Genomic DNA, 23,569 nt, shown 5'->3' with positions numbered 1-23,569 from the left:
AAATATCAGGAGAATAAAAATATATATTTTTTATTGATGCTGTCTAAGCATGCATTAGGTGTGCATTCAAGACCATAAAGGCATACATCAAGACCAAACATCTGCCATTATAAGACAGGCGCAAATAACAAACAGTGCCTATTGAGACCATCACCCAAAAAAGGTATAGCCCCTCCCCTTTTTATTTTAGCGACAAACACGGCCGCGTCTGCTGCCTCGACAGCTGCTGGCTTCTAAGTCCCAACGTCGTGAACAAATGGTGTTCTTATTATTCAACACGTTTGTTGACAAATTTCTACATTTCTATCAGTCATCGGAGTATTTTAGTGGCCATGACACCATGGTGTGTGAAATTAATCCGCCGGTGGAATTCCCCTGCAGAGTCACTCGCAGCTTTCTTAGGGAACATTTCTGGGAGTGCTGGAAATGCATCCCACCCCCTTCAAACCAGTCTCCTCAGCCCCCCCGCAGCCTCTGGGGCATCTATTCTTGGTTTTCCCATCAGGGTTGGATTCTTGCTGCGACTGTTTGGCGGCAAACTGCGTCTGAAGGAGTCACCCCACTGAATAAGGCCACCATTCTGGAGGACGTGCTCAAATGTCGCAGTGTTGCCTAATGAAATGTATAAGATCAAGTAGTGAGAGATCATTTTATGTCATGGTGGAGTTTTTGTGGTCATCGACAGATAGTACATTGGTACTGCCAAGTTTCGCCACAATCTGTTTAGAACACTTCGATTCACCAACGAGGCGTGACTTAACTGAGGCTGGTTTTCCTGAGATTTATGTAGCGCAATCTTTGTGCAGTCGTAGTGTTTGGCATTCTATTGTGAAAGTGTCCCAAAATATTCCACCCGTACAGTCTCACTTTTCAGCATGTTCATTTTGTCCATTTACTGGTCGACAGACTAGTGCGGAATGTGCGGAATGTCTATCAGAAGCCCCTTTTGCGCTGCCTGTTGAAGTTGGAGAGTTTTTTTTCTTGTTTGTTGGGACACTCTTAAGCCGTAAAGTACCACTGGATAAGACTCACGTTACCTTAATTTCCAGGGTATAATTCTTTTCAAGAAGATGCATTGATCAATAAGATTTTACGTTGAGATACGTTTTTGTGTGCATTTTGCTGTGCCGCCTTCCCAACTTGACGCATCCAAATCTGCTGATGACAAGTACCAGAAATAGCGCTTTAAGTGGCCATTAATGAAGGACCGTCATTCTGTCAGCCCCCCCAACCCTCCCCCCACGCCACCCCCGACAGCGCCCCAACTTGGTGCTTGGCCAGAACCATTTTTTTCTTCTTAAATGGGCTCTCAAAGCCTTGTGATGCTGTCTCTTGAACCGAGCTATATAAGGGAAACAATCCCGTGTTTATTAGTTTAGGGCAAGTTCATGGGAGCGTCGCCAGGCCCGGGAGTAGAAAGTGAGATCAGGATAAAGAAGAAGAAGATGCATTCAGTGTTGAGCTGTAAACATTCCTTTCCCGGCATTTTGCAGAGCTTCTGAGAAAGCTTTGTTGCTATAAAGGGGCTGGAGATAGCCTTTCATTTGTTTAGCATGCTATAAGGGGCCATGTTTGCTAATGTACTTTGGTCATATTAGCGGCCACCTAATGGCTTCAGTTTGGGTGGTCCATGCCCACAGAGTTCAGAGAGTCAATTTGAAGGAGCCCATCCATCTGCCGCATCCTGCCAGCTAATGGTGATGTATGAATTTTGAGATGTGTTCACACTTATTTGGTTCTGTGGTTCGGACCAAAACCAGAAACAATGCATGATGCCCAATGAATTGCACATTCTGTCCTGGTTCACTTAACGTCCACACCAGCACATGTTAAGGGTCCCGGTTGAGCTGGAGCCTCTCCCAGCTGACTTTGGATGAGGCGGGGAAAACCCTGGACTGGTCGTCAGCCAGCCGCAGGGCACATTTTGACAAATAGCCATTCACGCTCGCGAGTCAGAATCTATTGCTTCAAACCCAAATCAATTCAACTCATTTTTATTTATCAAGCAAGATGTGATTATTCAACAATCAATTTCACACAAACCAGACATATGTGACTTTTGAAATAATGATATACAAAGAGCATTTGTGTCAGGCCTTGGAAGTCAAAACTGGAGCGGTTCTGAGTCATGGACCTGCCATGTTCCGCTATTTGCTCTGTGAACACCACAATGGGTGCAGTTGAATGATCTCTACTGCACACGCACGACCTGCTGGCATTTCGGGAACTTGTGTTGTACAGTGTCAAACTAGGGCCAAATGTGATTCAATTTGCCCCGAGTGCTTGCTGTTTATTTTCTAAAATTGAATTGGGATAATCTAGCAGCAGTTGAAACACTGTAAAAAAATAGAATGTCGTCTCCTTGTGAACTCTTAACGTTTGATACGAACATGCCTGTGTGCAGCTTGTTCTCCAACTGGCAAGGAGACAAATGCTGCATTGTCACATTCCTCTCTTCACATGGACCCGGGGGGGTTAGAATGCCAGGCTTGTCCTCAGTTGGGTTACTTATCTCCCCAGTGCAGTGCGTACCCTCAGGGAAATTACTTGGAAAGAAGAGAGAGGAGTGGGAATGGGGGGGGGGGGTCGTACTCACCCACCCACGGTTAACACATGTCATGGAATTCAACATTTCTGCTGTTAAATCAAGTATTTTTAGCGGCTTGATTAATTTGGTTTGCAAAATATGTGTGGAATTTTTGAATTTTACTGCTGTTCTTGCCTTGTGAAGATGGATTTAAATGTCACTTGGTAAGTGGCAGATGGGGAGTGGGATTTCTGTGGTTGTTTGTCCTTGTCCCTTCCTGACAACTTGTTCTCTTATTCAAGCTGCTGCACTTCAACGCTATGAAGTGGCCCGTGCGGATAAATGTGGCTCGGTGCAGCCGTGAAGGCAGGTGAAACGCCAATTCTCAAGTGAGGAATGCGTAAAGTGCCGGTCCTGAGATGAAAGTCATAGATATCAATTTTTGGAAATGTGCTCCTTCGCCCCTCTTATGCCAACAGTGAGATGAGAAACATTTGGACGCTGGCATGGCAACAAACCCACACGTGCTGTCGAGGTTTTTTTTTTTTTTTAATTTATTGAAGAACTAAGAAGTGTCTGTTTTGTTGAGAAAATTCTGTAAAAAGTACTGAACCCATTTCCGCGAAATAACCTGGCCTTCTTCTATGGTGTTTGTTTGTATGATCTCCCTGTGCTTGTGTTGGTTTTCTCTGAGTATTTCGGAATCTTACTACCCAACCCACATTCCAAAAAACATGCATGAAAGGTTAAATGAAGATGCTAAATTGTCCTTATATGTGAATGTTAGCCTAAATGGTTTGTTTGTGTGATTGGCCGGCAACCAGTCCAGGGTGTCAGCTGGGATAGGCTCTTGCACACACGGAATCATAGCAGCATATATTTTTTATTAATTTGAATTATTTAATTAGTTAAAATATTACTTTTTTTTTGTCTCAAAAATGTCAAAGCCTTCCACTCACACCACAGCAGTGCAGCCAAAAGAAATGCAATGCAATGAAATGAGGGCAGTAGACGTTTTGGGAATAAAGTGATACAATATAGGCTAATGGCACAATATTAGAGTTTAGGTTCTAAATGTGGGTCCGGTCTTCTGATCATGTATAGGCCAGCGGAGAACGCCTTGCCAGCCCACCACTGTTGACACCTGTCAGTGTGATGACATCCAGTTGGTTGCCCCGGTGTACCTAATGAAGTGTCTAGTACACTGTTGGTTATTGTCATTTTCCTCTTCCAAAAGTGTTCTCCCCAAGGCTTTAAGTGGACATATACTGTATAGACTGCAGTATTTCCACCATTCTCCAGCATGCATGTACTTCTACTTTCCTCATCCCTCCGGCGCTGCTCTTCCAATTTGCTGACGAAGCAAACGGTAGCAGCCTGCTCTCTCTGTCTTTCACTCTCTCTCTCTTCCCTCTTTATCTCACCAGCATTTCTTTTTCTGCCACTCTTGTCTGCCCCCTCCCCCACTTCTCAAACCTATCTTTATTCCTCCGCGTGGCTTGCAAGCATGTTGACACTTCATCTTCGAGCCAGTTAGCGGGATGAAAAAGGCACCGGGGGTGTTTAGTCGAGCTATGAATCTTGTGCTGATGTTCCGCCTGACTGTGCCATTCTGAATAACTTTCATGGCATTGTGTTGGGGGGGGGGGGGGGAATAATTTTTAAGATGGTCTTCTCGACTTGCCATGGAGTGAATACCACAGGTTGATACTTGGAGCCCAAAGAAAAATCTATCAAGTGTAAATCAGTACCCTTTTTTGCTAGAGCATACAGAAGGCTTTGATGCAGCCTCTAAACTGAAGAGAATGGTTGAGGCAAAGGGTAGTTATTACAAAAACGGCCAGCAGGTGGCAGTAGTGTATACGAGATCAACCAGGGCCATGTGGCAAAAAAGCTCTTTCACCACTGTTTTAAACAGATTTGTGAATAATGATGAAACTTAGCAATATACTAATGCTAATTGCTGCAAAACCGAAACAGATAGAAATATACTTTTTTTCCTGATGAAAGAAGAGACTCTAATCTTTGTTTTGGTAGGTTCCATGTTTTTATAGCAATAGAACACAAGATTTTGTGGGCCTTGCAAAATCGGTCAAAATCCAGTAAGACAGCTAGGAACGAAGGGGGTTGCTTCAGTGAAAATGGCTGGGAGGGAATGAGTTAATGACGTACACAAAACTTCACACTACTGGAATGCACCCAAAATAGCTGTGTCGACCCAAAATGGCTGACTTCCTGTTCAAATTTGGGCATGGGTATTTGAGACCAAACTTTGTGTCAATTGGTGAATAATTTTTTCTACCAAGTCACAATTGTACAACAGTATGATCGTTTTTAGCTTTTGCACTACACAACATACAGCTGATACTTTCTCTTTCAACTTCTATGTCAATTTTAGCTTTACAGTTCTCATGTCTTCCCTCCGAGCACTTTGTGTTTTTAGACAACTACCACGACATATGGTATGGTGGTATCGAATATCATAGTCTTACTTCATTACAGCCTCCCAGTAGTTTTTTTTGTGTTGTTGTCATGAGAGGGCAATATTTGAGGATAAATCGTTGTCAAGGGCTAGATTTTGTATACCGTCCATGTGCGTTGATATTATTTTGATTTATACAGTTTTGGCTTGGAGTCTTCCTTTGATTTCACCAATCAGAAGCCTGTAGAACATTATTTTGTTGTGCAGTAGCAATAGGAAATAAAAAAAAAAGTATTTTTTATTTTTTTTTTACACATAAATAAATTGCTCCAAGCACCCAAGTCCATGTCATACCATTAGGTTACATCCAAGGTCATTCTTCAGCGTATTAGGTGGCAGCTGCTGCCACACCTATAAAAGATTATCCGCCTTTGGGACACTGTCCTCACACCTCTGTTGTGTACTATGTTGGATCATGTTCCGTATTGTCCAACTTGTTTCTTTAAATGCAAATGTCACTCATTTGCTATTTAAATCCTCTGCAAATGATCTCCCAGCTCTTAAACTAAAGCAGGTATATTTTCTGTTCCTGGCCTTTGGGACAGGTGTCAAACAAAGGCGAGCGTTTAAAGCTTGCGGGGCGACAAGCAAGAGACCAGCCTTTCATTTATGTCGCCGCCAGCGTGGAGCAACTGGGGCTTGGTCTAAGCTGGATTGTTCAGCCACAATAGGGTGAAGGTGGGGTATCTCTCGTGTTGTTTTGGTCATTTTCTCGAGTGTCTCCACAAGCGCAGCCTAGACAAGCACCTGCCTTAAGAGTTGGAGTGGGTCTTTTGTAACAGTAGATCTTCATGATTATGTTGGATCATCAACATGTTTTCATCAGTGAAGAATGAGCCCCTTGTATCATTTACCCACAGGGAACTAACTAAGCAGAGAGAGTCACGACAGTTTCAGCCGCTCAAGTTCTTAGTTTGAAGTGGCTGCTTGAGTGAAACACTCCAGTTGGTAGCTGAAGGAGAGGAAAGTGTTTGGTGCCTTTGACCTGTTCTTTTTTTTGCAAATTGGATTTTGGATCCACCATAGCCAATGCCACGTTTCCAAGAAGTGGTACAAGTTCAGATGGATTCATCTTGGTATTGTCCAAGTCCTGATTGGGGTTCTGGTTGCAGGGCGTAATTTGCAAATACATTTTAAATTTTGTGACTTTTTGTGGTTGTGTTGGAGATTTTTAGAGACTCTGAGACATTTTCAAAATGCCACTAACAAAAATGACCCGAACATGATGTATTCAGTAATGCAATTTTGGAGCCAGTCACAAGAAGGAGTCATGCCACATAACCTGACAAAACTCCTTTCAATTCTGCATTTCTTTGAATCTGAGTCATTATCGCGCATTATGACATTTGGTGCTGACCTAGCCCAGAGCAGCTTTTGGGTTGCCTATCCCAAGTTTTAAACACAATGTTAAAGCACTTCCAATTCCATCACTTTAAACCTCATTATGTACTTGTGATGCTTTCCTAAATGTTTAATGCTTAAAACAGCGCAAATGTCTTTTTTTTATCAGGCAGGCTCCACCACTTTTACACTTGTTGCCAACAGTAAATCTGTTGATAGTAAGTGAAGAAGCTTTTAGTCCCTCCTTTTTGGGATCTTAATGTATCAGGCCAAAAGTGCTTTTATGCTCAAGTACAACCACATTGAAAGTTCTCCAACATGCTTGGGAGAAAAATGGTGGGATGGTGGCATCGGTGTCGTAGAAGTGTAAATGCACTGCTGTTGCACGCAGCACCCAGAAAGGCACTCGTCCATTTTGGAAAACCTCTTCTGAATCGCTGCTAATGGAAAATGATAAGAGCGTTTATCCTAAATGAAATGTGTGCCAATGCATAGCTGCTCACCAAATTGGAATTTTGTCGTAGCTGTTGGCCGACTGTCCGCTAACTCGCAGCTGTCTGGCGGATTAGAGGACTCGCGTTTCTCTGCTGCTGAGATGCAAAAGAAGATTAGGCGGGCAGTTCACGAGGGAAGGTCTGCTCGGCTCTAATCTGCGGACTTGGGCGAGCGAAGCGATCGCTCTGTGTGTGTGTGTGTGCTGCTTCGTTCATTTGAAGTCAGCACTGGCTGGAACCAGAACAAGGAAGGATCTGAGGTCGTCTTATCATCAAGTCGTGAAGATGCAATTGTTCTAGTTGGAGGTAACACAGAATAAAATGTCCTGAACTTTTGAAAAACTGGCTCGTGTGTGTTCTTTGCGGGTACTCCAGTTTCCTCTCACATTCCAAAATATTTATGTTATAGGCTCAAAATTGTCCAAAGAGTGCAGTTGTTTTTCCTATATGTGCTTTGTGACTAACTGGTGACCAGTCCAGGGTGTACGCCGCCCCTCACCTAAAGTCAGCTTACCCTGTTGCTGTGCCTTAGAATGAAATGCCTTCTAGAATAAAATGTGTTTTCTTACAAAAAAATGATCAAATACAGAAGAGCACCATTCTCCTTCTTTGTTGGCGTTTTGTTAACATAGCTCATTGAGAATGATGCATTCAGTGTGGCGTGGTTTTTTTTGCAGTTTCCTTTGGTACATTGTTGAAGTTGAAAACCGAAAACTGTCTTGACATTCCTTCTATTTTTGGTCTTCTTATATTTGTTGAACATTTCAAACAGCAAAATGGCATTATTTTCACAGATGGGCGCTGGCTAAAAAAATAATAAAATAAAGTGGTGGTGCACGTGTAAAAGTTTTCTCTTGCAGCAATGTGCTGTGATTAGTTGACTTGTCCTGCTGTTGGTCTGTGGAAACCAATATGTCTGCAAACTTAATCCATCCTATTCAACATCAATTTTTTTGATCTTTAAAACTCATTAGTCATGATTCCCACACAGCCTTTCTCATACGGTGATGCCTGTGATTCATTGTTTTATTTATTCTTGTGACACGGGAACATTGCCAATGTAATATACCCTCGCAGGATGAGTCCTTTAGAAAGCAATCACTCTTTAATAATGGTTCGGATTTGCTTTGAGGCTAGTAAGCTTCCTTTTAATTCTCCTTTTGCATTGCTTTGTCTATTTAGCTTTTTTGTTATTGTAGTTCACTTTTAATGTGTTAAAAGACAGTAAAGTGATGGAAAGATTACACACATTTTTAATATCTATTAATGTAATTTTTCTCTAATGACAAACTTTTACGCACAAGTCTGTGTGAGTAATATGAAAGTGTAAAAACTACAGAGTCATGTGACTTGACTCGAGTCAGGCTTAATTAGCCATTCTTATGACTTTTTAAACTTGGCAATTAACTTGACTTGACTCGGGATTTGGTATCTAACTCGACTTAAGTTCGATGGAAGGGAGCCCTGCGAATGATTAAATCTGGGTTCATGGATATTTGTCACTACAAAACCCACAAGGACAAATAAGCTAACGCACACAGTTTTGCTAGCAATACAAAGAGAGGTTTTGGACCATTAAAAACGATGTGATTGTGAACACGTAAACAGCCACAACTAAGTAACATAATTAAAGGTGGGGCGGTTTATGAAAAATGTCCGTGCTGTTTGTTTCCGCTGTTGCAGTTTGGTTAGCATCACTTAAAAGTATTTTAGGAATTTTATCATCCCGCAAATGCTGACAAATACTCCACTGATGTACCGGTAATTTGTCACTCAATCTAAATCACCAATGTAAACAAGTTGTCAGTAAGTTCGCTGATTCCATTCATGGAATTGGACAAAACAGGAATTGAGAGGCTGTAATTGAATTAGTAGACACACAAACATACACACTTCCCCTGCAAGGGCGGCACTAATCAGTGAGAATCTCTGAGAGTGTCGAATGGTTGGTTGCCTTGTGTAGAAGAGACACGAGTGGCACTCTATTGTGTGTGCGTGTGCGTGTTGGCATCTCTGCCTATTTTAGTGAGAGCTTTCTGCTCGCGTTGGTGTTTGATTTCCACAGATTGTCTGCAGCTCGAGCAGATTAAATGGTGTGCTCGGGCATAAGGCTCAGGACCCCTTAACCTCTGTTGCTGAGGCCGTTATGTTGCAACAGTCTGTGTGTGCGTGGGTATGTATGTGTGTATGTGTAACTTTTGATGCATAGCAACAGCTGCGTTCCAGATGTCCTCAACTCTCCGAAAAAGGGCAAAATGGCGAGCTAACGAATGAGATTTGTGGTCCTGAAGTAAATGATGAGGCTTCGTTGGATTGGGGTCTAAAAACGTGGAGGCGTTTAGTTATATGGTGGTCCTGTTAGCGTTGAATGTTGCCGGGCAGTTTTATCAGAACTTCCAAAAAGGGGTTTGAAGATTTTCGTAATTTAGAAAAACCTTTCACTGGATCTTTAGTGAGTTTGCAATGTTTCAGGCCACTGCTTGAAAATGACTTTGGATCTTCACCCAGCCGAGCAGGTTATGTCATGAGTAGAGTAGAGATACCCAATGTGGTAGTATTTATGTAAATTACCCCCACTGTTAGGTAACTCATGAGTAGGCAAGCACTCCACAGACTTGCATACAAAAATTAAAAAGACATTTCCCCGTGTTTCCCCTTTAAATCCTAAAATCTGGCCTCCAAGCTTGTCAGTGATGAATTTGGTTAATATATTTTCCGCAACTTTGCTTTTATGGTGGCAGGATGCTGAGCCTTACCTTGAGCGAGACATACCCCCCCCCACACACACTTACACATTGGGGGACATTTTCCAATTAATTTTTTGGAAAGGGGGCACCACGTTGTCTGAGCTCCCTCAAAGATCGTCTGCACAATGAATTCCTCAGTGGCATATTTGGCTTTCTGGCATTAGTCCCTGCGCCCCACCTATGAAGACCTCCAGGTTTCCCCATCCTTCTATGCATTTTATTTCATCGAGGTCAAGCTTGTTAAATTTTGATTTAACACTGCGTCTCATTTTTTAAACTCAGCATTTTGCTTTTGGAAGGAAACTTCCTCAGCTTGATAAGATTTCGCTCTCTCGCTCGCTCACTCTCGCTCTCTTTGTGTGGAATGCTCACATTGATTTTCCTGAAGGCAAAAGTGAGCAGGATTAGTGTTTCTCCATCACAATGTGTTGAGCACTTTCCAGGGATTTATTTTTACTTTAATGTGGCTTTGATCCTCAGGACACCATCCTTTGAGGCTTGTTATGAAGATGGCATATTAATGAGTGCATCTCACAGAACTCATTAGATTCAGACTTTGTGCTTTTAACAGTTTTACTTTATTGTCTTGATGTATCTTTATTTCCATATTATGACAAGTATGCTGCATTTCTTCTTCTACTCTCATATTCCGCTTTATTATTTTTAAATTCCAACTTTTTTGTCATCATATTGCAACTTTGTTTTCATAAAATGGCTTATTGTTGACTTCAAATTCCTGACTTAGTTCTTCTTCTCGAGCAGTTTCATGGTCAAATTGTGTTGTGGCTTTTTTCTCTTAATATTACTGAATCATATTCTGACTTTTTTCTTGTAAGGTGATAGCTTTTTTTTTCTTTCTCTGGGGGTGGGGGATCGTGTCTTTATTCTTTTATATAGTTTTATTTTTTTTTGCGTAACATTAGTAACATTGTGTTCTCAAATCATTGTTTCATCCAGTGCTTTATAGGCTTGGCAGCCCGCCAGGCTTTTTTTAACCTTTCCATGGGAGCGAGCATATTTTAGCATAAACCAGATGAAAACAACCCCAATATATGAAGTTGTACTTTTATTATATATATATACGTTGCAGAAGAAAAGTATCACCGTAATGCCCTTGAATGTAGGCAAGGAGAGCTATCTATTTTACATAGATGTCTGCTTAATGATTATGACAAAGCAAAATGTTTATATTCATTACTATAATATACAAATTGGAATATCAATAGCTAACTTCCAATGGAAATTGTCCAGTAATTTTCCAACCCTTTGCAACAAGTGTGCACTAAAACACTTTTTTCTTCTTCTCACATTTATTCATCATTGTGTGGCAATTAAACACACATTACCCACACCATCATCATTTAAATTCGACCTCCTGAGTACAACCCAAAAAGTGAGTCTCAGTGGCTGTAGGGAAACGTAAGCTTACTTCCTGTGAGTAAGTGACTCTCTGGAGAGGAGGCGTACGGTTACCCGAACCCAGTCAGAAGGAGGCGGGCTTAGCGGTTAGCAGCATGGTGTCATCACACGCAGCTGCTCTTATCTGGCCCCCCACTATAATGCGATTCGGAAGCTCCGTCAGACGAGACCATGCATCATGAAAATAAAATGGAGCCCCCTGCATGCTTTGGAAAACAAACGAGTGCCGCTTTGCATCATTGATCACACCAGCGGGTTTCATTTTTCCTTCATGGAGTCACCTTGAGAGGAACACTCTTGTCCTCCATCAGTCTGCAGCGTGTACAGTCCAGTGCTGTTTGTCACCGCCTACAGCCGCATGTCATTAACTGTCTGCCTGCAGTCATTTTCTTAGTGGCCTGCACAGGTGGAATAGGGGGTTAGGGTTAGATAGGGGTGCGATATAGTACAAATAAAATACAGTAATATTCAATATAATTCATAGCAAAAAAATAATTAAATAAAAGTATACTTTTTTTTTTTTTATTAGATCTTGGTGGGGGCAAGAACAATGTAAATTCACAGTGTCACACAATTAAAGCATGTTTTCTATCAGCTGCTTCACATGGAGAACACGCTACAGTTGACATCAACATTTTTTTAATAGTTAGTGTTAAAGCGGCTTCACTCGATTTAAGCTGCTGTTAATTGTCACGAAATGTCACCTCATTGAAGAATTTGCATTCAAATTGAACGTTTAACAGCTCGGCGTACGCGGGTCGATATCTCAAAGTCCACCGTTTGTCGTTTCAGCTGTGAAGATCAGCGCACACGCACGAGGGAGGAAGGCGGCCTTTTCCTTTCAGAGATAAGGTAAGTTTTGCATATTGGCACGCGTCATGGTGTGCAATTAACAACAAGTGAGGGTGACGAAGCACATTTGAGATTCATTGAACTTTCAGAGGTAAAGGGAGCTTTTTTTTAAGGCATTGTCAGAGGGTTGCCATAGTAACATAAAGCTAATTGATTCTTTTCTCTTCTCCGCTGAAACTGTTTGAATCTTTTTGTTTTGTTTTTTTGCAAATAGTTTGATAAATAGATAAAACATAACGTTATCATGATGGAGTGCTTATTTGAGATGGTAAACAAAATTATTCATTTTGTAGTAAATTGGCTGAAAGTATTTTTTTATAATATAAAAATAATTGCCACTGCATTTTTTTGTTTTGTTTCGGCAGTGCAAGAGAGCACATATTTTTCCTATCTGTGGTGGTGGATTAAAAAAAAAAAGTTACATGGGCTTGAGATATTATTCAGCAGTATCAGGATTATTTGCCCACTGTTTGCATGTGTTGGTCGTTAGTTACTTGTATATATATATATCATCACTGTCGGGCAGAAGCCTGCTATTTCCGAATGTGCTTAATTTAATATTTTTTCACACTCCTCGTCAGTCCGCACGCGGGTCTGTAATACTAAGAATTAGAATTTAAGAATTTTTTGTCATGTTAATGGCTCAACAAACATGCCATTTTTTGGTTTCAAGCTGTGAGGATTCCGCTCAAAATGTGATATTTAACAGGCATTTTGGTTTGATATTCAATAGTTGACTTTTGCCAAGTGGTTTGTGCGTCCGCCTCACAGTTCTGAAGTTCCGGCTTTGCATCTCATGCTCTGGCCCTCCTTTGTGGAGATTGCTGTTCTATCCATATCGAACGGCAACAAAATATTTGCACAGCAATGTAATGACCTCTTCCTTGATACGTCTGAATTCAGTTATCGTCTTGCATTGTGTTTATTATTTAGGTTTATATTTGGGGTTAAATGATGCGATCAGATTGATTATATTGATATTTGGGGGCTTGTCGGGGAGATGCTTACTCTTTGTTTCTTTCTTTTCCTGTAAGTACATACATCTTTTTGTATCCTCATAGTGTTTGTTGGTATAAATGTGATCAAATTATAAATATAGATAAATATCTGTAGTCTTACTTAATGACTGGTTTCATACTGACTGACTAATTAGACTGTTGATTATGTTTGTGTGTTGAGGGCGTAGGTCCTGTTTGCTTAAATCAGAGGATGATGTGGTCAAACACGACCATTTTAAGAGAAAACAGTGGTAGTCAGATAGAGCATAGTTCATGTTTAGTGAAGATAATGGGCCGTGACAACGCAGGTATAAAAGAAAAGCTCTGAGAAGTAATATATGCCGCTGTTGTTGTTCTTTCTTGCAAGAATATTAAATCATCTTTTAGTGTGTAAATGTCTCCTCAACCGTATAGAACTCATTTTCCCGCTAACATTAAGTACGAAAATATTTGACTATCTTCATCTTCTTTCATAAGCTGACTCGGCAAGGTGCTTATCACAGGCCAATTAAGCGGCGGCATCTGGTTCTAAACCGCAGATGGGGTTGGCGTTCCAGCGGCGCATCTCCGCTTTGCAACCTTCTTAATGAGCTGGCGTAAGACGCATTTGTCCCCTGCCGGCTTCATAGCGTGGACATCCCTCGACAGATGTCAGCCTGAAACACTCCATGTTGAAAATGCTGACACTGGCTCCACCTCCCACTGGAGGGACATCTAAGGCAAATTAAAACAGGTCCTAGGTGTCTTAAGAACATGTTTAATTTCATCAAAATACCCTAAGGAGAAAAAATATATAGTACAGACCATTTTTTTGTCTGCAGGGAGAAGGAAGTAGTGTGTACTGTGTTAATTGTATTAGCAATTATAAAGTTATGGTCGTTGGTAGTATTAGGACTATTAAGTTAACTGTAGTTAATATAAGGGGTGTGCCAAAAAATCCATTCTCATAAGAATCGCGATTCTCATTTAGCACGATTCAGAATCAATTTTAAATGTCCCAAAATCGATTTTATTTAAATTATTTTATACTGTCTTGCCTTTGTCTGTGTGTGCCTTTATTTGTAGCGCTGTTCATGTTGTACCCGGTTTGGCCACTGAGGGGCAGTGTGGTTCCACGCGGTCTAATACACTGTTAAGTTGTAGCGACATTAGAGAGTAGGAGGAAAAAGTCACAATCAAGTTATTCCAATAAAAGTTGTTTTTTTGCAGTGTTCTTTTGAGTGATAAAAGTGCCGCGAGTAGCGCGCTAATTAGGATTAGCGAGTCAGACTGGAGTAGATCATTACAATTTCTTGCACATCTATAGATTGAAGCAAAAATCCTTGTCAATCAAATCATTTTGAATCATAAATCGTTCCTAAACGAAAATCGATTCTGAATCGAATCGTGCACCCAAAAATCGGAATCTGAATCGAATCGTGAGACATTCAAAGATTCCCACCCTTAGTTAATATAGTAGCAGAGTTTTTGTTCTTAAATCAAGCAATAATGCCTTGTGGAAGATCTGCCAGATCCTCACTGACAAGCCCGACACTGAAGCTGTAAACGTCTCGCTCACTGGGAGCAATTACCAGTGCTGCAGGACACGGCGACGACGGATGCGTCGGCGGATCGGGTAACCGTCTGACTTTTGAGACTATCCTTAGATGTGACGCGACCACACGAACATGACAGCGACGGGCAGACTCCCGTTTAGTGAATCACCTGCTCATCCGGGCACGGTCGACGTCTCGCGGGTGACGAGCACGAGCATTGGCCTGCTTGGCAGCCTTGTCTGCTTACAAGGAAGCCTCTAAAATATCAAAAAGGTCATCGTAGTTGACGTTGACGTCACGGATCCCAAAATGGGCGTTAGCGCAGCCATTTTGGCAGCATAGAAAACACGGCTGCCACTTCGAGAAAACGCTTAACGCCACACTTTAACAATGATTGACAGCTGTTGTGGACCAGCTGCCATAACGGTAAAAGGAAAAAAAGGATCGAGCATGCTCCGGGCTACCAAATGAGGAACCAATGCGTAGCCATTGGAGCACTTTGTACATGGTGGCTGAATCAGCAGATGCTAACTGTTACCACACGCAAAATGTTCATTTGTGCTTCTACGGTTTAATAGATATTACACAGTTGAATTTAATAACTGACCAACATCATAAAAGAGACTTTTTACGGCATAAATGACGGTGGGCGCGGCCAAATTAGCAGCTGCTAAGTTGCTAACGTACACAAATAACACAGCAAGATTTGAAACGGCTAACTTCGATGGCATTTTGACCACACACAAAGGGGGGGGGGGGGGGGATCCAGATTGTACAAACTTGATGAGTTGGGAAAAAAAGCACTGCTGACACTTCATCAGCAATCCAACATGTCCACCTTTTCATCAAAGTGAGCATCAATTCTCTTGGGCGGAAACGCTAGTTTTTGCCCTCCTCTGCATTTTAGTCCATTAACGCTGCGCCGCTACTTTCCTGCCGCAGGGAAGCGTGTTCAGAGAAATAGTCACGTGACATCCGGATCTCTATACATGTCAACTAAAGGTTTTGGTTTTCATTTTCACTTTTTGGGATAACAATGGACAGTTTTGTATGTATTCTTCCAATTCTCTGTGACTGTGTTTTCCAAGTGTGTCTGCTTTTTTGGACGTCATTTGACATATATTCTTCCACTTCAAATTGACGGTGGTTTCTTTGCACCTATAAAAATCATCATTCGGCATACTGTATATTCTTTCACTTCCCTGTGACCGTTTTCTGTAAACTGTCCACTTATTTAGACCACAAAAATTGTCAGTTAGCACCTATTCTGCCTCACTTTTTGGACCTCTAACATCAGCAGTCCGCGTTCATTCTTACGCTTCACAATGAGTTTTTTTTTTGTTTTTTTGTTTTTACAAACTTAACCATGGAGAAAAGCATTCATTGGGTTTTTACATAGTTTCTAAACAACACCATTATCCTCACCGAAATAAACAATGTGATTGTGATGCATAGTTTTACAAATACATTTCAAAGAGCTCTCATTAAAGCAGGCAGCAGCTAGTAAACAGATCAAGATAAATCTGCATCTGACAGAAAGAATCATTGCTGGCCTTTAACTAAAGCCGACATTCCCCAGAGAGACACAATGTCAGCTTTAATATAAAATGACAAATCTCTGAGCTTACGTTTTTTTTTTTTTTGTGGGGGGGTCATGGCATTTTTAAAAATTGATTTTTTTTTTATAAGTTGTTCGCGTGACCTGAAAAACTGATTTAGTCTTACATGTCCTCTACTGGGAAAAACTTTACATCACATTCCATTACGGTCTTCCTCCTTCTACTCTCTTTTTTTTTACCGTCCCACCTCATAACTTTCCAAGACAACTGTTGATGTTATCTGTTTAAGCGTCATTTTCCATTGGGTGCTTTAGATTGTGAGCAAAGTAGATTATAGCAATTGTGTGACATTTCCCCAATGGTGATTTGTTTGTCGATCTACATATGCGTGTTTGCGGGCCAATCCCTTAAGTCAACAAAGCAGCACAATTATTTGTTTGTTTTGTTACTCATTCCCGCGCTGACCTATATACAGTATGCGATGTGAGAATTCCCCATATGCACACCTCTAAAACGGTTAGTAAAAGCTGGTTTACTTACTTAACCTACACTGACCTGAACAAATGTATGCACATTTGTGTCTCTTGTTTCCATTGTGGAAGGGACATGTAGTCTTATCTGCCCTTTTTTCTATCCTATTGGAAACGTGTCATTTCACATTTCCGTTTTATGCCTGTTAAATACAGCAATTGTGTTTATGTGCAGATCCTGATGACTGCAGACAGTTTTGTAGGTCTTCAAGGTCTTTCCGCTCTTAAGCTGAATTTCACATTATTTATGTCAATGGACAGACAGATATTTATTTATATTGTGTGTATTTGAATTGACTCATGGATCTCGACATCGGAATTGATGTGTGAATTCAAAAATACATTTTGACATTGTGTTTGAATGGACGGAATTTTCCTTGAGGTGCGGCTTGTTGATTCGAATCAACATTGCAATGTAAGAATTTATTTTCAAGTCACAAAAGCTGCCATTTGGGGGGGAAAAAACAACTTTGCTTCATTTTGGTACATTTTATTTATTTATATAGTGTCTAAATAAGTTCGAAAAGAAGTGCAGCCCACGTGTTAACGTCATATTATTTACTAAAAGTTGAAGTGATAAAGCCACAGATTTGTTTGTACTATGTGACTTACTGTATGTTTCCATAGTGTGTATGAAAATTTCCAGACAGATTTTGACGTGTACGTTTGTGTAATTTATTAGCCGTTTACATTTATACATCTTACTTTGACTTCAAATTTGACCCGCTATTGACCAATGTGCCAAAAAGATGAACTGCAGTTTCCATTTAAATCTCAAGCAGATTTCCTCTTGTGGTGGAGACGCTTCACTGATTCGATTTCCTGCCGTTCCCAGTGAAATGATGAGGGAGAAAAAAACAGTAGGGGACAAGTGGATGGTGGTGAATGTTCAAGCTGTGTTAGTTTAGAGGGAGTGTTAAACAACTGTTTGCCTTCTGCATGAAAACCTCACACCATCACCTGCCTCGCTCTTCCTCATTCATTCGTGTGCGCACAAAGGCAAAAAAAAAAAAACCCACCATGGAACAAACCATTACGGACGAATATGTTCTCTCTGTCTCTAAAGACGTGTCCAGTGTTATGGCTCCATTTGCAGTCGAGATGAAATTGAAGCGTGAAGCGATGCTGTGAAGTGGAGTCCCGTCATACATACTGAACAGGAGCAGAACGTCAATGCTTGACTGTATAAGGATAATAATAATACCAAAAAAAATTGAAAGAAGGCTCTATAAAATTGCAGCCTACTCCAGACTCATGAACCTGAACTGAACTGTGTGTGTGTGGAATGAAGACTGTTGCCAAAGTGTCCTGTTTATGTGTTTGCACAAATACTGATACCAGAATACATCTGCCTCATTCTCATCAAGTAGTTTTGCACAGAAATGTGCTCAATGTGGCGAATAACTTTCTGAGCTCATTTGACCTGAATACGAATGTATGAAGGGGCGTTAGTTGTGTATGTAAACAGACAGATGGATATTTGATATATATTGTGTTTATGTGACCGGACCAACAAATGTTTACACCATGTCTCTGTGTTGTGAACACACTTAACAGATGTGTATAGGACAGGACAGACATGTTTACACTTTTTGTACTCTTCAACTCACTTCAACATACTTTTATGATACCAACATGGTGCCAGAGCAATATTTTTTATTGCTTTAGTTTGATCACAAAAAGGCGATGAGGTGAATTTTCCAAAGAACTGTAGATATGTTTTCCTGAAAAAATATACAGTACACAAATTTGTGAATTTTTAACAGCTAATATACACAAATTTACTGTATTACTCAAGCTTATCACCCAAAACCTACACTGAACTTTCTTTTACAGAAACGTGCTATTCGTGTCGCTTTCGGTTGTGGATACAGAGACCACACTAATCCAATATTCATTCAAATTAAAACTTTAATGAATTGATTGCGTTTAACCACCTTAAAATAATGTACAAAGCCCATCATGAATTCTTACCAATTAACACGCAAAATAAATAAATAAAATAAAATCGAAAGTGAGTACAAATGAAGAGGAACAGATATTTTTCCAAACCTAAATACAGAACAAAACAAAAAGAACGATATATTTCAACTCAAGGTGTCAGCTTGTGGAACAATCTGGATTATAAAACGTTTGTATTTTTAAGAAAAAGAAGAAAAGCACAATTACTGGAAAAATATATTCAGTACAAGGTCATTCTATTGAATTATTTTGTTTACAGTCATTTCTGGACTATAAGCCGCGCTAGCTAAATTTGGGGAATACTCAAGTTTGTTACACTTATAAGATGCACCCGACTGTAAGCCGCAGGTGTTTTCCATAATGAGGGCGCAAATTGTCTCGCTCTCATTCTGTCTTTCCTACTGTATTTGGGCTCACTTGGTTTGTTTTGCTCTGCCTGACGCTCTTGCGCTTCCTTTATAGTGCGCCCCCTTGTGATCTGATGGATAAGCCGCACCTTTGTATTAGACGCAGGCTCGAATGCAAGTGAAAAAAGTGGCGGCTTACAGTCCAGAAACTGCTGTAATAGTTACTCTGAAAGTGTCATTTATTTTGTGTTGACCTTTTTTTTTTCTGTGTGTTGATTAGGGGCAGATATCACAAGTTTTTCTTCTTTCTGTCCCCTTTCATTTCTTTTTCGCTAAAGAATAAAATATATTTTTTGAATTAATTGAATTATATAGCATTGTGGTGTCCTGTTCAAAAGGAGTCACATTAATCACGATGGCCGTGAAGTGAATCATTTCCTCCTCACGTCGCTTTGTTTCTGGAACTTCAAACGAGTCACCATGAAACCATTTGCTGTAATTTTCTTGTCTTCTTTAAAACTTTCAGTGTGGTTACTCATCCTGATGAAAATGTTTAAACAGTAATTTCTTATCTATCTCTCCTGGCCAAGTGGGCGTTACCCGAGGCCAGCGACAATATGCTGCACATCTGCTCTCTGGAAACACGCAGTTGTTACATGGAAACAAACTTATTAGCCAACCAGAGTAGGCAGATGGACTAATTATGACGGCGCTCCAGCCCGGTTCATTATCACAAACTAGGTTAGCGACATGCCCATTGCCGAATATTAAGTTGATGCTTTCTGGCCTGGGACTGGTGTAGAATGGCCTGCTGACTTGTGGGCTGTGCTATTATTGGATTAGAGGCCATGTTACAGTAATAAGGTCTGGATGTGCTCTGCATCATTGATCTGCTGAACAATGGCTGCATGCTCCTGCTTTCTGTCTCCGTTTACATGTCAGGGCTCATGTCGGCCTGTTTAGAAAGGGGAATTTGGTCTATGCGAGTCGAATGTTTTTGTAACTGTACTATACGTATTACTATGATAATAACATTTCGCGACTTTGCTTAATGTGTAATATTTATTTATGTCCGTATAGTCTTGGCTCAGGTTGCTTGGTTGGCATGGAGCTTCCCCTTTTTTTTACAGGGCTCCATCCACTATGAAATTCACTTCACAGTATTTATATACTTAAAAAAATCAAGCACATTTTATTTTAAACCGTAAATATATCATGCTATGACCCCCAAAACACTTAACTTATCTTCCAACATTAACCTTAAAATAAATTGCTTCCAGGTGCTTGAGATTTTTAAAAGGTGCTCTGCTGAGCAAAACAAACCGATTTGGCTAAACGTCTCCATAAGTTCCACCAACAACCCTGGCTAGGCTTAGCTTCCCACTGTACAAAGATCTCAGTTGAGATATCAGGGCTTGAGCACAAAAATATGCCAAAAGTTTTTCCCACAGAAAAATATGCAAATAAGTGAATTTGTGAACAGCAAACTGCAGATGTGATTTCACTTTATTATTTATTTATTTTTAATTATAATTATATTTTCAAATTTCCTGTTGTAATCCATTTATGAGCCCGGAAGCCCTTTTCACACTGCATTTAGTAGGGCGTGGTGCGCCGTTCGTCAAACCCATTCATTGTGTATGCGGTGAGGGGCGGGGACAACGGAATGTAGTGTTGCTGGGTGGCACGCAGCGGAGGATTTAAATCTCGGAATGGAACATGTTCTATTCGAGAGTGACGGCGCCGTTACATCAGACACAAGCCCCTTTAATTGGAGAGGAGTTGGAAGAGTGATTTCTTTAAAAATAAAAATAAAATAAAAATATATATAGATTTTTTTGGGAGGGGGGGACTTATTTGCAAGTAACTGCATGATTAAGCTATCGAAGTTGCCGCCAAGCAATTAGTTTTCGTTCCTGGAAGGCTTATTTTGCGTTGCTGCGTGACTCTTTTCACACTGAGCGAGTGCAGTGCGAAAAGGGCTTATCTCTCTACTTGTGTGTCTATATAGTGATGCATAATTTTACGTACAATAGCATGCACCGCTGTAGCATACAATAAGTTAACCCTGTTGCAATAACTAATAAAACAATTTCCTTTATCTCCCATGGCTCTGTAATTGCCTCAAAATGCAAACGGCAGAATGAGGAAAAAAAAAAGCAACAATGTGCTTTGTGATGTGAGGCTGCAGCAGATAAAACAGTGTAGGTGTCACTGGGGCTTTTGGGAGACGGGCGAGGCTTTGTGTTGGTGGATGATCGTGTGGGAAGACACTATTCGTTATTAATTATCACAGAGTTATTAATTGTCCTGTCTTGGCATGTGCACTTTAAAAAAGGGTCTACAGCATGAGAGCTAGATTGTGGCCTTTTGCTGTGCAATTATCACATAGCACAAAAATAACCCTTTTATTTAAAAGCTTCACATACAGCGTTGTTCCATTCAAACAAAGGATATACTCATTTGGGTGTTTTTTTAAAATTCAAATACAGTGCATTGAAAAAGTCTACAGTGTGTTGTCAAGATTAGACGGCAGAGCGACACCTTTTCCCGCGGGTGCGAACACATATCACATAGGAAGCAGATTCTCCACATGTGAGTCAGGGTCAGGAGCCAGACGGGTTAGAAGAGAGGCCTGCCTGTGTCTTTTCCTCTGTGGCTCACCCAGACTGACCTTTTACCTCTAACCTCGGACACAGAGCAGTCCTGTGCCTCCTCAATGTCGACCAGACAGGAGATCCTCTGTTAGAATGCACCAAAATGTTTTCTATTATATGGAAATAGATGCTTTTTGCCCATGTACAGTATGTGTTCACGTCAGATTGGAAATATATCGGTTTTAGGAAACCCAACCCCACACACACACACACACTATTATGAAATTTAACAATGGCCTCACACTGCACAAATTAACACTGATCTCATTCACACCCATGGTGTCGTATTCAAAATTCCACGGGGAAAGAAATATCATCAGCTTTGATATCCTGTTCTTGGACACAGGTGTAGCTGCAGCCCCGCCGGCCGAGATGGGGGTGTTGTCGCTGAAAATCTGCGTGCGCCACTGCAACGTGGTGAAGACCATGCAGTTCGAGCCGTCCACGGCAGTCTACGACGCCTGCCGGATCATACGCGAGAGAGTCCCCGAGGCGCAAACTGGACAGGGTGAGAATGGCGGAAATGTGTTGTCACTTGACATGGGACGAAAGTATTGGGACACCGCGCTATTTGAAAGAGTGAAAATTGAGATGGTTATTTATTTGTTCATTCATTATGAACATTTTGTAACAATCCACAGTATGACACCGCGCCACAAGGTGGCGCCTCCTTGTTTTTGCTATACCTATGCAGCACTTTTTCGTTTGGCCATCAGTGTATTTGATGCCGTGGACTTGTATGCATAATCGCCTACTTTTTCCTATTAATAAAGTAAACCTGTGGACTTCCAGTCCCTTTGCTTGCTCTCCAAATTTTTTTTGCTATCCATTACTTTACTGTGAACCGAAAATGGCCTTCCAGAAACTGCTACTGCAGAGTTGGAAGGATGTCTTGATAAGATGAAGAATTAAGATTCTGGCAGAACTCAGAGGCTTTGATAACCCTATATTGATTGATTGATTGATTGATTGATGGTGTGTCTTATTAACTCATTCACTGCCATTGACGGCTATAAACGTCAAAAATTCATTTGAACTATTTCTATTAGTTTAACATTTCCACTTTTGTTAACAAGAGTATGAAAACCTAGAGATTTTTTTTATTGTACATTTAGAACAGATATAAAATGTGTGAATAATCATGAGTTTAACTAGTCATGCGATTTATTACAATTAAAAATTTGAATTGCTTGACGAGGTGATTATTAAAAATTAGACGCGTCAGGCAATAAAATGTTTAATCGTAATTAATCGCATGACTTCAATAGTTAACTCACGATTAATCAAAAATGTTATATCTGTTCTAAATGTACAATAAAAAAAATCTAGGTTTTTATACTCTTGTTAACAAAAGTAAACTAATAGAAATAGTTCAAATGATTTTTTGACAATTATAACCGTCAATGTCAGTGAATGAGTTAATCTTATCCACATGGTTTCATCACATTGTTTGATGACAGCATTTAAAACGTCATGTTTGTGCTCTAGCTTCGGATTATGGTCTGTTCCTGTCTGACGAAGACCCAAGGAAAGGCATCTGGCTGGAGTCGGGCAGGACACTGGACTACTATATGCTCCGCAATGGGGTAAATACTGCTGTTTGGATATCTTAGTCTTTCGAATTATTATTATTATTTGAGTTTGGGAGGGTTAGTTTAAAAATATATTCTGGTAAAGTTACTGGTACCTGTTAAAAAATATGAAGTCCAAGTACCATAATATTAATGTAATATATGTTTACTTTAAATACCGTAATACAACTGTGGATGATTTGTGACGTGAAATAGTAAAATATTTTCTTACAAGTTGCAGCCTGGGCTTAAGCCTGCTAGCTCCACAATACCAAGCAGTCCGGATGATTTTTACAGCTCGTGCATTTCTTTGTAAATGTTATTAAAAATGAAGTTTTCCAGGAAATATGATCTAAAACAGTTGCCATCCATTCTCTTCGTCACTTTTGAAACTGACCACGCTAAGACTCACGCACATCCAGTGACCCGTCTCATTTAATTGTTGGCAAACAAAAATTGACATGACAGTCCATTGGGCTACATTGTGGCCAGTTATCCACTTCTTGTTTGGCCAGCAAATAGTTCCTGCAAAATAATCCACATTTTTA

At 40.5% G+C, this 23,569-nt stretch overlaps 1 protein-coding gene across 2 annotated transcripts in view; it reads left to right on the top strand.

Annotated features, from left to right (window-relative positions):
- The window catches only part of LOC147176941 (talin-2), a 74,128-nt gene that overhangs the window by 5,009 nt on the left and 45,550 nt on the right, over window positions 1-23,569 (top strand). Inside the window, exons 2-4 of one of the 2 annotated variants that reach the window (XM_086070892.1) lie at window positions 11,803-11,862; window positions 21,797-21,958; window positions 22,939-23,036. In XM_086070892.1, coding sequence (XP_085927018.1) covers window positions 21,823-21,958; window positions 22,939-23,036 — 234 coding nt within the window. In that variant the 5' untranslated portion in view covers window positions 11,803-11,862; window positions 21,797-21,822. The remainder of the gene's footprint in view (window positions 1-11,802; window positions 11,863-21,796; window positions 21,959-22,938; window positions 23,037-23,569) is intronic. The other variant, XM_086070893.1, reaches the window with a different exon arrangement.

The sequence above is a fragment of the Leptonotus elevatus genome, chromosome 3, assembly GCF_054856555.1.
Source record: "Leptonotus elevatus isolate MCC_2025b chromosome 3, RoL_Lele_1.0, whole genome shotgun sequence".
In the NCBI taxonomy this organism is placed as follows: domain Eukaryota; kingdom Metazoa; phylum Chordata; class Actinopteri; order Syngnathiformes; family Syngnathidae; genus Leptonotus; species Leptonotus elevatus.
The sequence above is the reverse complement of the archived record's forward strand: the minus strand, read 5'-3'. Positions and strand labels throughout refer to the sequence as shown.